Raw genomic sequence first — 14,487 nt, forward strand, 5'->3', positions numbered from 1 at the left:
CATTATGATAGTTTTTGAATAAGCTTGCCGAAGGAACCTGGGAGATCTCACTTCAAATTGTGTTGGTACGTTTACGTTTTAAAAACTGGCACATCACATATGTATGTACTTTAACAATATTGTTAGTGTCAAAGAGTGTTGTGAAATACTTGTCGTTGATGATTTTCAATTTCGGCCTGGCTTGCGACTTATAAACACACTTCTGTCTAGTGCTAAAAGTAAAAATTTTAAAATATTTTGTAAAAAGAGAAAATTGTGAATAGAACGACAAAAGATAATTTTCCAATGCCCTGTAAGCAGAGGCACCGCGTCGGGAAAGAGGTCATAGCAAACAATAATTCGAGCAGAGCAGGGAGAGAACGATAGGGACATCAACATCGATTTTTTTGCACCCTTTTTTGTGCATAATTCGCATCGCATTTTAGCACACAAAGGAGACGGCTTGGTCACAGGCAGCAGGCAGCACGCAACCCAAAGAGTTCGCAGAACCGTGTCGTCGAGTCCGGGCGGGAGTGTAGCATTGTGGAACGGTTGGAAACAGTCGTAGAATGAGCGACAGTGGGGAGGAACGCGACCATCAACCGATGGCGCGGCAAACTTCGTCAGCACCGTCGCCGCCACCGTCACCGTCGCCGTCTGCGTCTCCGTTGCCAGGCGTCTCAAGGTGAGTTCGGTGCTGTGCGCCCATGCATAATGCCAGATCCCAGACCCCGAAACCATTTCACTGTTCGATTTCCTCTGTCGTCTGCAGTGCATCGACGTCGACCTCGACGGCACCCGGTGGGCAGGCCACACCGGAGATGAAACGCTCGACTGTGCGCACCCTCATTCAGCGCTATTTCCACCAGCTGCAGTCCGGATGTGGCAATGAGCAGTGCACCAACATCAACTGCGCGTCCAGCGGAAGGGTGGCACCCATGACGCCCAACGAGGTGGCGGCCCGCGCACTACAGCTATTCTCACAGGATGCCCGGCTGTGCGTGAATCCTGCGCAACTGCAACCGCCACCGCAAGCCGAACTCGAGCCGCAACCGGAGCGGGTCGCTCCAGTAGCCATCAGGTAGGATCCTCACATTCATTCGCTTATTTCGCCTAATCCGTCCCTCACCCGACAGCCCTCATGATATCGATATGCTTTCCCCCAACGAAAGCAGCAGCAGTAGCAGCAGCAGCAGCAGCAGTAGCAACAGCTCCACCAGCACCATCACCTCCGCCAGCACCACAACAACAACCAGCGCCCAGTCGCAAAGTTCTCCGGGTCCAACATCGGTTTCAGTTCCCGGTCCAAGTCCAAGTCCCATAGCGACAGCATTGCCACGAATGGAGCAGCCCGAACTGGTGGCTCCAGCACCTGCGCCTGAACCAGCACCTGCCCCCGCCTCTTCCACCTCCACCTCCTCCTCCTCTGGAGAGTGCACAACAGAAAATCTTTCGGAAGTCAAATCTCTGGAGGCCAGCTGTCTGATATCCCTTTACGAGGAGTGTGTGAAGACGGACAGCTATGACAAGCTCTACCAGGCCGTCGGGGATGTCTTCTCGTGCGTGGAACGACTGAGCAGGAGCTTTGTGCGCACTCCGGACACGGAAGAAGAGGAGACACCGGCAGCTAGCGTGCCGATCTTCTTGGCCAAGCCTCCAGAGCCCCTGAACAAGGAGCAGCTGCGTACACTGGAGGGAGAGCACGACAAAGACGAGGACAGCACTCAGCAAGCAGGCGCAATGGAGGCCGTGGCAGGTACGGACACAGAAGCCGAAGCAGTGTCAGACGTGGACGGAGACAATGACGATGATGCTGGGCCGGAGGATGCCGATGATGAGGATGTGCCCATGGAGCCGGCTCCCAAGTCAACGTCGAACGCACAGCTGAAGGATCTATCGCTGAGTAGCGACACTCTGGTGGACTTTGAAGGACTGCGACGCGTGCAGCAACTCTTGTTTGCCTCCAAATCGCGAACTGTCATCGACAAGCTCACCAGCAGCGTCATCCAGCTGGCGGACTGGATCCATTACATGCGGCGGTACACCCCAGACTGGGAGAAGGTCATCCACTGTCTGGTCATATGCTTTGACCTGGCCACCAACAGTGAGTAGCAGCCCCCCAAGCCACTTATCGGTGGAGGACTTCCATTGATATGCTATTTTGCCCTTTTCGCTACTCTGCACGCAGCCAAAAACATGGACTACCTGGATCGGGTGCTGCCCAAGCTGTGTCTGGCAGCTTCCTCCATGTCCGTCAAGGCGCAGGTACGTCTGGCCCGGATATGGGCGGCGCATTGCGCGGACCAGCTGCATACACTGGTCTCCTCCTGCCAGCAGCAGATCACCCTCCAGGTCCTGCTAGACGAGGAGGCAATGCGCGAAAACGAGCACATAATTTGCGTGACCAAAGTTTTGAAGGTAACCACCGCCCCGCCCCGCGCAAAAGGTTTCCCATTGCTCATGCCACGCTTCCATCCGCAGATTGTGTTTTATGCCAACATTCTGGCCAGCGAACTGGAGCGTCCCTCCTGTCGGATGTCGCTGGAGGAACAGGCGGAGATTGAAGAGGACAGTACTGAGGACGGTGTGCCCCCCGAGGAAGACCTCTTTCTGTATAACCAGGTGGGGCATCCCCACGTGCCCAAGTTCGCCGAGGACCAGATGGAGAATATGCTGAAGGTGTCGGCCATCGACTGCCGCAATCCGCTGGTGCCTCTCGAGGAGTTCTATAATGAGGCGCTCAGCGAGAACATCCAGATGCACCACGACTACCTCTCGTACAAGTCGCTGGTCATGGAGAGCGAGGTGGGCTCCAGCTCCAGCAACTACTTCTCCTTCATGCTGTACGCATTCATCCTGACGCCCGCCACCAAGGTGGACGCCCTGTACTACGACAGCCGGATGCGGATGTACAGCGAGCGTTACTCCACGCTCTATTCGCTCATCAACAACTTTGGCCAGGACGGGCCGGATGCCATCCACCGGCCGGATCTCAAGTTGACCGTGCGACGCGATCAGCTAATAAACGATGCGCTTGTGGGGGTAAGCAAACGGCTCGGAGAACCCTACTGAAAGATCCATAATCTATCAGGTGGCACTGTGGGGTTTTTCTTGCAGCTGGAACTGGTGGCCATGAGCAATCCAAAGGATCTCAAGAAGCAGCTGGTCGTGGAGTTTGTCGGCGAGCAGGGCATCGACGAGGGCGGCGTATCCAAAGAGTTCTTTCAATTGATCGTTGAGGAGATTTTCAATCCGGCATTCGGCATGTTTTTGCAGCAGGAGGAGACCAACAACATGTGGTGAGTGCCAGGCCCCCTGCTATTCATGTGGCCCCTCTCTCATGTTTCCTCGTCCCTCGTTCCAAAGGTTCAATGCCACACCCTTCGAGAATGGGGCACAATTCACTCTGATTGGTATCATCATCGGATTGGCCATCTACAACAACGTGATTCTGGCTGTGAACTTCCCGATGGTGGTCTACCGCAAGCTATTGGGCTATCGCGGTACCTTCTGCGATCTGCGCGATTACAGTCCCATGCTGTACTCGAGCCTCAAGTCGTTGCTCGACTTTGAGGGCGAGAACATGGAGGACGTCTTCGATCAGACGTTCAAGATAAGCTACAGCAATGTGTTCGGTGAGATGGTCGAGCACGAGCTGGTGCCGCACGGCGACGTGGTACTCGTCGGGCAGCACAACAAGCAGCTGTTTGTGGACCTGTACGCCGACTTTCTGCTGAACAAGAATATTCAGCAGCAGTTCAACTCCTTCCGCAAGGGCTTCGAGATGGTCACCGACGAGTCGCCGCTGAAGCTGCTCTTCCGTCCCGAGGAGATCGAGATGCTGGTCTGCGGCAGTCGCGTGAGTACCCTAGGCTAACAAATTCTCAACGAGCAGCAAATGGTGCTAAAAGCTTTTCTTTGGGCTTTGCAGGAATTCGACTTTGTGGAGTTGGAGCACTCCACGGAGTACGAGGGCGGCTACTCGTACGAGACGCCGATAATCAAGGACTTTTGGAAGATTGTGCATGCCATGCCGCACGAGTCGAAGCGCAAGCTGCTCGAATTCGCCACAGGATCGGCCCGGGTGCCCGTCGGGGGGCTCAAGTGTCTGCGCCTGCTGATCACGCGTCACGGGCCGGACAGCGATCGGCTGCCCACTTCGCACACCTGCTTCAATGTCCTGCTGCTGCCGGAGTACAGCAGCAAGGTGAAGCTGGAGGAGCGCCTGCTGAAGGCAATCAACTACTCCAAGGGCTTCGGCATGCTGTAGGCAGTGGGACCCGAGTTTGGGCCCCAATTGCATCGTAACTGATACCACCTCTCTAGGAACGAAGACGATTACATATTTGGCTTTAGTGTTTTTTTGTTGTTGGGTTATGCCATTTATTTTTGATACAACCTGTTCAAATGAGACAATATACATATATATATGCTCAATTTCTGGCGCGATGGCAAGCTAAAATAATGAACGGACACGACTTTCACGGTACACTCGAGAAACTCCCCTACCACACTGTTCTTTCTTTTGTCGCTCAGTTAATTGTAAATATAAATTTACTAATATATGTACAATAGCATTATGTGTATTCTCACCCATGTAACTATATATATATATAGGTCGACAGGCACTGAATTTATTAATAAATTTAAAGTGCGCGCCAAACAAACAAAACTTACTCGAAGTTTCTTCCATGCCTATCGACCTATCGCTGGCTCGCTTTGCAACACTGACGCGTCAGCTGTGATGCGGGCGTCGGATCCCTGCTAGTGGGACGCTTTGGGTCCATGCATTCGTCTTTTTGGGGTTCTTGGGTTCGGCTCGATTCAAAAAGTTGTTCCACTTGAAATCTAGTGCACTTGAAGCAACAGAAAATGCAACAATTATAACGCAAAGTGCTTCATATCCCTACTGTCTAAAGTGCCTAACAAATTTATTCCACGCGTGTGTGTGAGTTTCTTTTTTTTCTGTGTGTGTGAACAGAACCGTAAAATCAAGCAGAATGCAAAAACAACAAGAGCGCACATTGTTGTTGCGCTTTGGAGCGCTGCCCGTATTGTTTTTGCTTCTGGCGTCGCAAGGAGCCCACGCAGATGCAGGCGCAGCGGCAGATGCTGCTGCCGACGTCGCTGCAGCAGAGTCCAATTTGAATGGTTTGTTTCTACTGCACTGCAATGAGTGAGAGCATCTCTCGAATTAGTCAACATGGAAAATTATATTGTATGCAAAGGCGACTGACTTCCTCCATCCCCATCGCTCACTGTGGTTTTGTTTATGTTCTCATGCCCCGCCTTCCTGCATTCCATCCTGCTGCCAGCACCCTGTACTTGTACAGCAGAAGGGTATATTGGATGGGCATTCAATCGCAGAGTCACAGGATCTGCCGTAATACCGTGGGGCAGATTAAGGGTTCCTTTAGGCCGCGAATGTAAAGAAATTCTACATTTTCTTAATTACGAAGACATTGGACTAGTCCTGGGCAGACATTTCTGTAAAGCAGAGGTATCTTTAGGTCGCTATAGCGACCACTTGTTCTGGTTTTCGTTCCGTCTGATGTATGGGGCCGTTCACACTGGAATTGCATGGCAGGAGCATCCACATATGCGGATCGGTACCGAAAAAGCAGATTCTAATGAATCTCAATTCATTATTCTCTTGTTTCAAACGCGTTCAACCCGTTGATTAAGCAAAATAAACCAGTTAATCAGCCAAAACGATCAAAAAGACTCGTCAAACCAATATCTTACTTGTGTGCTTCGCCTTAGATCCCTCAGATACAATTCGATGAAGCCAATCCACTAATCCACATAATCTTCTCTCAATCCCGCAGATAAGGTCGAAGTATTCACGGTGGCCACTGAACCCACCGATGGCTATGCCCGCTATATCCGTTCTGCACGCATTTACGACGTTAAGGTGAGATATTTCTGTATATTTTAAGACACTACTTTTAGCATCTATGTAGATTGGACCACATTAGTCCCAGGTCTAGTTTCATTTGCACTCGATATCTAAAATCTTGGCATCGGCTTTGCGGTTTCGCAAGAACCGTTATGAGTGCCAGAAGAAAGAAAAGAATCGACAGATTAACAAATGCGACGCACAGTTAGTCCATAAAGTATGTTTATGGGGTGGATCAAGGGGTTGTTTATAGAGCAGTTTCTTATTTTAGAACTGTTTAAAGAAGCAGTTCCATCAGAAATTTGTGTATTTCTCCTTGTATAAATCATTACGAGCTGACTTTTCAATTGGTGGAAATTCTCGTAGACCAAGAAAATCCTATTTAATACAAATAAAAAGTGTATTGCCAGAGGACATAGGGATCATGAAGACTTTCATGAGGGAATTATCAATAGGTTTTCCTCAGCACGAGTAGTACTATCTTAAACATGACCAATAATTCTTTATAAATCTCGTAAATTTCCTTAGAATATCATAGGAATCGAAAGCATAAACCAAAATTTATTCTGCGACCAATTCTTTCGCATGCAAATGAGAGCTGATTGTTTTTATTGATGAATTTCTAATTTGACGTCTGTCTGGAGAATCTGTTGTTCATAAAAACTTGTCTTAAAACCACAAACTATACTATATATGTATGTACATGGTACATACATATACATATGTGACAGATAAGGGGTCGGGTTCGGGTCTGTGCTGTGCTGTGCTGTGTGGTCTTCCAAAGATCTCGAAGAATCGCCGGTTGTCGGCCTGTGGCACACTTTCATAACTTTGTATTGTTTTATGTACGAGTTATGGGGCACATATGTACACTATATGCGGCCAAGCATCCGGCGTGGCATCTGATGTGTACCCCAGAGATTGGCTGGACTTGTGGGGCACCGGCAACATCAAGTGCACACATGTTTAAATTCCTATTCCTATTCCAATTCCGATTCCAATTCGGTCTCGGATTCGTATTCCTATTCGGATTCTCATGCTTGCGGGCCCGATTGCGGGCATTAATCACGTAGTCCCATTGCAGTTGCCGGGGGTTATTAGAACAGAGATTCGTCTCTATTCGGTTTCTAGAACTTTCTTCCAATCGTCTTCCACATACAGAGGGGGTTTGACTTCTGCTTATCAGGGATTTGCTCCCTCTAAACGTTGACAGTTTCTGATGGTGGTTTTGTTTTGCCCGATTTTGTCAGGCCGCCCTCTGAATGTTTCGGTATTTCGAAGGGAATACGAATACGAAAATCTGCTGATTAGCCCGATCCTGATGGTCCCATGGCCCCCTCACCCCCATCCCCCATTCCCCTTTGTCTTGGATTTCGTTATGTATTCGGAGAACTGTGTGAGCCCCAAGCGATTGCAGAATGAATGGGGATCGGAGTTGGGGCATTCAAGTTGGGGTTTCATGTTTTGTATGTGCTTCCATTTATTCCTTTGCTTCTTTCTTATATGTTTTTGTTCTGGTATGTTCAACATTTCGAGCAACATTGTCTCCTTTAAAGCCTTTAAATACCTTTCAAAGCCAATGGTTTCCAAGGGAGTTCTATGATATATCAGTCTTTGCTAAGATTATAAAGGTTACAGATTCTAAAGCCTTTAAAAATCAATTAAATAAGGAAATGAACCACATACCAGTACGAGAAAACACCAAGATGATCCGGGGTTATCTATAAAAGATCTTGCTATCAATTAAGAACCGGATCCAAATCACATTCAACAAAATTAGAGAAATATTTCTCGTCTAAGAAGATAGTGAATCCAATTAAAAGATTTGTGTACCAACAGGTCACAACCTTGGGCCTGGGCGAGCACTGGAAGGGCGGTGATATGCAGCATCCCGGAGGCGGTTTCAAAGTCAATCTCCTTCGCAAAGCTGTTGCACCCCTGAAGGATGAACAAGACACAATCGTACTCTTCACAGACAGGTAAGAAGGTAACAAAGAGCTATGCAGAAACCAGAATCAATCCCTTATTTTCCATAGCTATGATGTGATCATCACCGCCAAGCTGGAGGAGATTGTAGAGTTGTTCAAGGAGTCGAAGGCCAAGCTGCTCTTCTCCGCAGAGAAGTTCTGCTGGCCGGACAGTAGCCTGACCGATGCGTACCCCGAGGTGGAGGGCAATGCCTCGCGCTTCCTCAACTCGGGGGCCTTCATTGGCTACGCCCCGCAGGTGAACGCCCTGCTGGAGGAGGCCATCGACGACATGGACGATGACCAGCTGTACTACACCAAGGTGTTCCTGGACGAGGCTAGGCGGGCCAAGCTGGGCATGAAGCTGGACACGCAGTCACGCCTGTTCCAAAACCTGCACGGCGCCAAGAACGACGTCAAGCTGAAGGTGGACATCGAGAGCAACCAGGGCATCCTGCAGAACGTGAACTTTCTGACCACGCCCGCCATTGTCCATGGCAACGGACTGAGCAAGGTCGATCTGAATGCCTACGGCAACTATCTGGCCAAAACATTCAACGGCATCTGCACTGTTTGCCAGGAGTATCTCCTGGAACTGGATGTAAGTGCCAGACATCTCCTGAACAGAGTAGATTTAATCCAGCTTTGAATTTTCCTCCAGGAACAACATCTGCCCGTGATCTCCCTATCTGTGATTGTCCCCATGGCCGTGCCCTTCTTTGACCAATTCCTCGAGGGCATCGAGAAGATCAACTACCCCAAGCAGAACCTCCATTTGCTGATCTACAGCAATGTGGAGCTCCACGACGCGGACATCAAGTCGTTTGTGAACAAGCATGGCGAGAAATACGCCAGTGCCAAGTACACTCTCTCCACGGACAATCTGGACGAGCGTCAAGGCAGGCAATTGGCCTTGTAAGTGCTAAAGGGAACCAGAAATTACTCTTACGGGATGGTACTCGAACTGCTTGAATGGATATACTTTAGCTCTTTGAAGGATTGATTCTTCCTAAAGATAAAGAAGGCTGCATTCACTCAGCAGATGTGGGAATGTCTTAAGATCTGAGAGAGCTTCCTTGACATTAGTATTCAGACATAGACGTTCTTACAAGCGGTGCTTCCTAGGGAAAATATACGAAAGCTTCTATTGTTTCGACTAGTCTTTTTGACTCTTTTAGAGAACATTTAAATTATAATTTCTGATGTTTATAGACTATAGACTATAGACTCTGAACAGTCACATAATTATCCAAGAGTTAGGGCATATTCATTCACATTCTTTGCCTCAACCCAAGAATAGTTCAATATTTACGATGATTTATTCTCTATTCCAGCGACCAAGCCAAGCTCCGCAAAAGCGACTACATCTTCTTCATCGATGGAGATGCCCATATCGATGATGGCGAAGTGCTACGCGAACTGCTCAAACTGAACAAGTAGGTCACGGCTGAACGGTTGAACGGCTGAACGATTGAACACCGAAATATAATGATGACCCCTCTTTTGCAGGCAATTTGTGGCGCCGCTGTTCGCCAAATACCACGAGCTGTGGAGCAACTTCTGGGGCGCACTCTCGGAGGGCGGCTTCTATGCGAGGTCGCACGACTACGTGGACATTGTCAAGCGGGATCTGATGTAAGTATAAACAAAAAAAAAACGCTAGGGTTTACATCTTGTATGCTATGTGCATCGATTTTATTGCTTAAGCCTAGGGAGCCACGCCCCGAACTGATTCGGCCGGTTCCGGCCGTCGATCAGTCGAAGGCAATGGAGAAATCTGTTTTGAAGCTGCGCCGATCGATGGAGTACATGTTGTCGGCGGTGCACTCGTAGAGGCCTGCGTCCATCTGTGTGGCCGGGTCGATTTCGATCTTGGACTTTACCCTGTCATCGCCGATGGTCCACTCGTGGACGTGCATGTAGAGGTGCTGGTAGATCTCGGCCCCGTCCTTGTACCAGGTGATGTGTGGCCGCGGATTGCCCTTGGCCACGCACAGGAAGGCGATCTTGTGGCCCAGCACGTACTCCAGATCAAAGTGTGAGGCCTGCAAGATCTTGGCTCCCTGCAGGAAACCGCAGATTCGATTCGTGATCTTCTTTCATTCAACTACTGTCACTCAACTCACGTTATTGTTGTTGTAGTACTGATCGGACTCGGGATCGCGGTACTTGCCCGTGATGGGCAGGCCGATCTGGACCCTAGACTTGGTGCGTCCGCGACCACGGGCACGCCGCGCCTCGCACACGGGACCAGTGCCCAGCATGAGCAGGCCCAGGCCGAGGCAGATGATCAGGCATTTGACCTGCATTGTGCGTGTGGTGCTATGAGTGGTGCGATGTGTGGTGTGCGGTGTGTGCTCTGTGACTCCTCCGATGGCTCCGCCCGACGGTGCTGTGCGAATCTCGTCTGCTCGGCGACTGATCCACTCTGCTGTGGGCCCTGGTCGATGCCTCGATGTCTCGATGCCTCGATCTGCCTGCCCCACGTAATTTGCCACAATTGGCGTCGCCATATAATCCGTGGACTGTGCAGTAGTGGAATCTGCGCTCTCCAATCTTTTTGGACTTGGCCCGGGATATGGTTCCTCATCTCTGCACTTCCATATTCCACACTCAATTTCATCGCTTGATTTGATTTGGGCGCTCGTTTGCAAATGGGAAGCTCTTGTCACCCCTTTTCCTGATATTTTTCGCTGGAATTCGGACAATGGCACAGTGGGGAAGGGTCCATTGAAAGGGAAATGAAATGGAAAAGATGTTTCGACTATGCTTTCCTTATGCCTAATTCTGTTGCTAAATATGAAGGTTTTTTTTCGGGCCTTGCCTTCTACAATTATTGCCAGTCTTCGGCCCACTGTGCACCTGTGGGGTGACATTTCAAAGCCACTGTTGTGGGCCTCTCAGTGTGGGCTTTGCTTTCACACATTTTAATAAAATAAATGCAAAAAAATCATTTGAATTAGGTAATTGAGCCAATTTGTCGGCCACGCATACAGATGCGCCCTTACAGAGCCGGAGACAGAGGCAAACACAGAGAGGCACATGAGGCACATGAGGCATAAGGTCGTGAACGAATAGAATTTAAATTTCCATGAAATGAGACGCAAAAAAGTATTTTTATACATTTTTTGTTTTGTTTGTTTATTAACTTTAGCTGGATTCAACTGGATTCAAAGTTTAGATTTCATTTTACTGCTTTACGGTGCTAAAAGTTAACCATTACATAGTCCGTGCGAAAGCCCCGACGATCGATGGCATAGATGTTATCCGCCTGGCATTCGTAGTAGCCTGAAAGATGGACGGAAAGAGAGATGATATGGTGGGTATAGACCTTGTTCCATACTGCCATGACTACTTACCCGCATCCATCTGCGTAGTGGGATCTATTTCCATTTTACTTTTGATAATATCCGTCTCTATGTGAGACTCGTGCACCTAAAGCAGACCCAGCAGAGTGTCAATTGAGTGATCTCTAAGTGTTCGAAAGAAGTCTTACCTGAAAGAAGCGATGCTGGTAGAGCTCAGCTCCATCCTTGAACCAGGTGATGGTGGGCCGTGGATTGCCTGGAAAAGATACGCGCCTCTATAAACCCTTCCAGGGAGCAGCAAACCCCACTCTACTCACCTTGGGCCATGCAGAAGAAGGTGATCTTGCGTCCCAGCGTGTAGTCCAGCTCGAAGTGCGAGGACTTTATTATCTTGGCACCCTGCAACACACAGAATATACGTATGATATCTGTACAACCTCTGGCGAACGTCGTCACTCACATTCTCATGATCGTAGTAGCTGACGGCATCCTGGGAGAGGTGCTGGATGACCACGGGCTTCTTGCCCGTGTAGTTGCGTCGCAGAACATTCCTGCCGCCCGTGCTTCCTGGGAAACAGGAGTTACTAGACAGCTGAGAACCCAGTGGATAGGGGGATATGTATGCTAGTGGATCACTCACTTTGGGCTGTCACGCGGCCAAGATCGCTGATCAGCAGCAGGAGGCAGAGGCCGAGGCCGAGGAGAGACGATTGCTTGAGCTTCCAGCTCCAGAGGCCACAGAGACTGGTCATTGTCGAGCCGCGTGATTCCGATCGGCGATCGTCAACGGGGAATGTTGTTTTGATACTGCGCTCTGCATCTGCACGGCACGTTATCCACTCCACTCCCATCCCATCGTGGGTCGTCTTCCCCCTCTGTTCTTCAGCGTGGATGCGGGCACTTTTGATTGAATTACGGGCAGTAAATGGGGGGATCAGATCTGTTGGGTGCGACGCCACTTTCCATTTCGCAACTTTGTTGCGAATCCACTGCGCAATGAGTGTTGTCACTGGCTCGCCGTGTTTTTGGCTGGTTATTCATCAGTTCTCGTTCTCTCCATTCTTCTCCACTTCTCCGACAGCGGCATATTCAACGTGCCCCATGTGACGAGCATCTATCTGGTGAGGAGCAGCGTTTTCGACGTCCTCAGCTTCCAGCACAGCGAATACGACGCCGATATGGCCATGTGCGAGTCGCTACGAAAAGCGGTAAGTACTTTATTCCTACTGATTGGTATTTCCTTTTGTCACATATAAGATCCTATTGGTATACAGACACTTCCCATTCTTTGTCCCACAATTGATAGTCCGATGTTCTCTTATCTGCTGAACGTTTTCCTATCCACTTTTTGCTGGGTGCTTTAGATGGGGCCTTAATTCACATACTAATCCAAGTTCCGGCTTTGTCTTTCAGGGTGTATTCATGTTCATTAGCAATCAACGCTACTTCGGACACTTGGTCAATGCCGATAACTTCGACACCAAGGTGGCACGTCCCGACTTCTACACGCTGTTCAGCAATCGGTACGACTGGACCGAGAAGTACATCCATCCGAACTACTCGGAGCAGCTGAACGCCAGCACGGTGATTGAGCAGCCGTGTCCGGATGTGTACTGGATGGCGATCGTGACGGACGCCTTTTGCGATGATCTGGTGGCCATTATGGAGAACCACGGCACCTGGTCTGATGGCAGCAACAATGACAATCGTCTGGAGGGCGGCTACGAGGCAGTGCCCACGCGCGACATTCACATGAAGCAGGTGGGCCTCGAGGTGCTGTACCTGAAGTTCCTGGAGCTGTTTGTGCGACCCCTGCAGGAGCGCGTCTTCACCGGCTATTATCATAACGTGAGTTCATGGATAGATCCCGAGAGATCGGATTGCTAATGTTAAACCCACCCACAGCCTCCTCGCGCGCTGATGAACTTCATGGTGCGCTACCGGCCCGACGAGCAGCCCTCGCTGCGGCCCCACCACGACGCCTCGACCTACACCATCAACATTGCCATGAACCAGGTGGACACCGACTACGAGGGAGGCGGGTGCCGCTTCTTGCGCTACAACTGCTCCGTAACGGAGACAAAGAAGGGCTGGATGCTGATGCACCCTGGCCGACTGACCCACTACCACGAGGGACTGCTGGTGACCAAAGGCACACGCTACATCATGATCTCCTTCATCGATCCGTAGACGTGGATGGGCGGAAATACCAAATAAGAGATTCGAATGGACATTTAATGGTTACTATATGCATCATGACTGCCATATCGGCCACTCCAAAGAATTGTGTATCCTAAGATCGAACAGAACCCGATCGAATCTAGTTAAAGTCCCAGAACAAGAAGTGGGGGGTTTTCGGCCAGTCTGAATTTTTTGAAGATTTTACATACCCGACTACTTTGAGACCGATAGCTTTAGAGTCCCTAAAAAGAATCTGTTTAATACCTAAGTTAAATGTAAGTTTTTTTATAACGTATTCAACGTGTTCAAGTCTGCAATCAAATAAATGCAATAATTAAAAGGTTTACACTTCGCTTCGATTGATATAAATACTTATCTATCCAGATCTTTAACATTCTGGACTCCTCTTACATTACATTATTGCAAATTTGCTCACATTTTCAGCTCTCAACCATTGTATTATTTTTATCACAATTTTAAAACCAATAGCTGCAGCAGAACATTGAAATATGTACATATATTCATACATACATATGAACAAATTCGTTGAAGAAATATTTAAATTTAAAAATTAATAGCAGCACAGTTTTAATATGAAATTTTCCAAATGAAACACGTAAAAATAACTTTCGAACAACAGTTCATATGGCAATGTTACAGCACATATGTATAGTTTTCTAATTGGTATTGGTGTGTTTTAAAGAATGATTTTCTTTGCAAAACCCGATAAAAGAAACAAGAAAGAACCTTTTAAGTATATCCTCACAGATCGGTATTTATCCACAAATATGGTAATGCAGAGTACTAATGGAACAATGGTTTTCTTTTTCCATTAAATCCTCCCATACAAAATGAGACGTTGGATAAGTTATTACCTGCGTTGATTATTTGAAATTGTAGACATTTTTTCTAGCTTGTAATTTATGTTTATTTTATTTCCATTTCAGACTCGTCGAAGTTCTAATCTCTCCACGACCACTGTGCGAGCAAATGCATCCGCTCTTATCTGTTTAAGAACCGTTATTTCGAGTCTTGCACGCCACTGCGCCTTACACAGTGCCGGGTTAACAGGCGCAGAGAGAGCGAGAACTGAACAGAGCGCTGTTAGAACAGCTGGGGCGTCGCCAACAGAGGCCCCCATGGCCTCATGGCC

At 48.8% G+C, this 14,487-nt stretch overlaps 4 protein-coding genes across 5 annotated transcripts; 2 read left to right on the plus strand and 2 right to left on the minus strand.

The window, feature by feature from the left end:
- The first annotated feature begins 125 nt into the window (after positions 1–125).
- On the plus strand, positions 126–4,559 carry Ube3a (ubiquitin protein ligase E3A). 2 transcript variants are annotated; one of them, XM_001353893.4, is made up of 8 exons: positions 126–664; positions 752–1,060; positions 1,116–2,083; positions 2,168–2,397; positions 2,461–3,021; positions 3,097–3,278; positions 3,346–3,838; positions 3,911–4,559. In XM_001353893.4, exons 1-8 carry the CDS (start codon positions 549–551, stop codon positions 4,247–4,249), a joined length of 3,198 nt encoding a protein of 1,065 aa, XP_001353929.4. In that variant the 5' UTR covers positions 126–548; the 3' UTR covers positions 4,250–4,559. The 2 variants fall into 2 exon arrangements, with proteins under 2 accessions (XP_001353929.4, XP_015043330.2); XM_015187844.2 differs by having other exon boundaries at positions 1,155–2,083.
- Positions 4,560–4,698: 139 nt separating this feature from the next.
- Positions 4,699–13,680, plus strand: Plod (procollagen lysyl hydroxylase). The gene is made up of 10 exons (XM_001353894.4): positions 4,699–5,130; positions 5,808–5,893; positions 7,718–7,857; positions 7,915–8,446; positions 8,507–8,760; positions 9,180–9,281; positions 9,355–9,480; positions 12,235–12,361; positions 12,567–13,001; positions 13,059–13,680. The coding sequence occupies exons 1-10, from the start codon at positions 4,980–4,982 to the stop codon at positions 13,341–13,343; spliced, it is 2,238 nt and encodes a 745-aa protein (XP_001353930.4). The 5' UTR covers positions 4,699–4,979; the 3' UTR covers positions 13,344–13,680.
- On the minus strand, positions 9,511–10,284 carry nkt (noktochor). The gene is made up of 2 exons (XM_001353895.4): positions 9,972–10,284; positions 9,511–9,908 (listed from the first exon to the last, which is right to left on the minus strand). Exons 1-2 carry the CDS (start codon positions 10,152–10,154, stop codon positions 9,600–9,602), a joined length of 492 nt encoding a protein of 163 aa, XP_001353931.2. The 5' UTR covers positions 10,155–10,284; the 3' UTR covers positions 9,511–9,599.
- Positions 10,958–12,128, minus strand: LOC4813042 (contactin-4). Its single transcript, XM_001353896.4, has 6 exons — positions 11,794–12,128; positions 11,614–11,720; positions 11,471–11,552; positions 11,342–11,409; positions 11,205–11,280; positions 10,958–11,133 (listed from the first exon to the last, which is right to left on the minus strand). The coding sequence occupies exons 1-6, from the start codon at positions 12,002–12,004 to the stop codon at positions 11,051–11,053; spliced, it is 627 nt and encodes a 208-aa protein (XP_001353932.3). The 5' UTR covers positions 12,005–12,128; the 3' UTR covers positions 10,958–11,050.
- Positions 13,681–14,487: the final 807 nt, after the last annotated feature.

This window comes from Drosophila pseudoobscura, chromosome X (assembly GCF_009870125.1).
Source record: "Drosophila pseudoobscura strain MV-25-SWS-2005 chromosome X, UCI_Dpse_MV25, whole genome shotgun sequence".
In the NCBI taxonomy this organism is placed as follows: Eukaryota; Metazoa; Arthropoda; class Insecta; order Diptera; family Drosophilidae; genus Drosophila; species Drosophila pseudoobscura.

Coding starts and splice junctions, on each gene's coding strand:
- LOC4813042 (XM_001353896.4), bottom strand. CDS start 12,004: ATGGGAGTGGAGTGGATAACGTGCCGTGCAGATGCAGAGCGCAGTATC. Junction 11,553..11,613: donor GCTACTACGATCATGAGAAT/GTGAGTGACGAC, acceptor TGTGTGTTGCAG/GGTGCCAAGATAATAAAGTC. Junction 11,410..11,470: donor CTTCTTCTGCATGGCCCAAG/GTGAGTAGAGTG, acceptor TATCTTTTCCAG/GCAATCCACGGCCCACCATC.
- Ube3a (XM_001353893.4), top strand. CDS start 549: ATGAGCGACAGTGGGGAGGAACGCGACCATCAACCGATGGCGCGGCAA. Junction 2,398..2,460: donor GCGTGACCAAAGTTTTGAAG/GTAACCACCGCC, acceptor TTCCATCCGCAG/ATTGTGTTTTATGCCAACAT. Junction 3,839..3,910: donor TGCTGGTCTGCGGCAGTCGC/GTGAGTACCCTA, acceptor TGGGCTTTGCAG/GAATTCGACTTTGTGGAGTT.
- nkt (XM_001353895.4), bottom strand. CDS start 10,154: ATGCAGGTCAAATGCCTGATCATCTGCCTCGGCCTGGGCCTGCTCATG. Junction 9,909..9,971: donor AGTACTACAACAACAATAAC/GTGAGTTGAGTG, acceptor GGTTTCCTGCAG/GGAGCCAAGATCTTGCAGGC.
- Plod (XM_001353894.4), top strand. CDS start 4,980: ATGCAAAAACAACAAGAGCGCACATTGTTGTTGCGCTTTGGAGCGCTG. Junction 7,858..7,914: donor ATCGTACTCTTCACAGACAG/GTAAGAAGGTAA, acceptor TATTTTCCATAG/CTATGATGTGATCATCACCG. Junction 8,447..8,506: donor AGTATCTCCTGGAACTGGAT/GTAAGTGCCAGA, acceptor ATTTTCCTCCAG/GAACAACATCTGCCCGTGAT.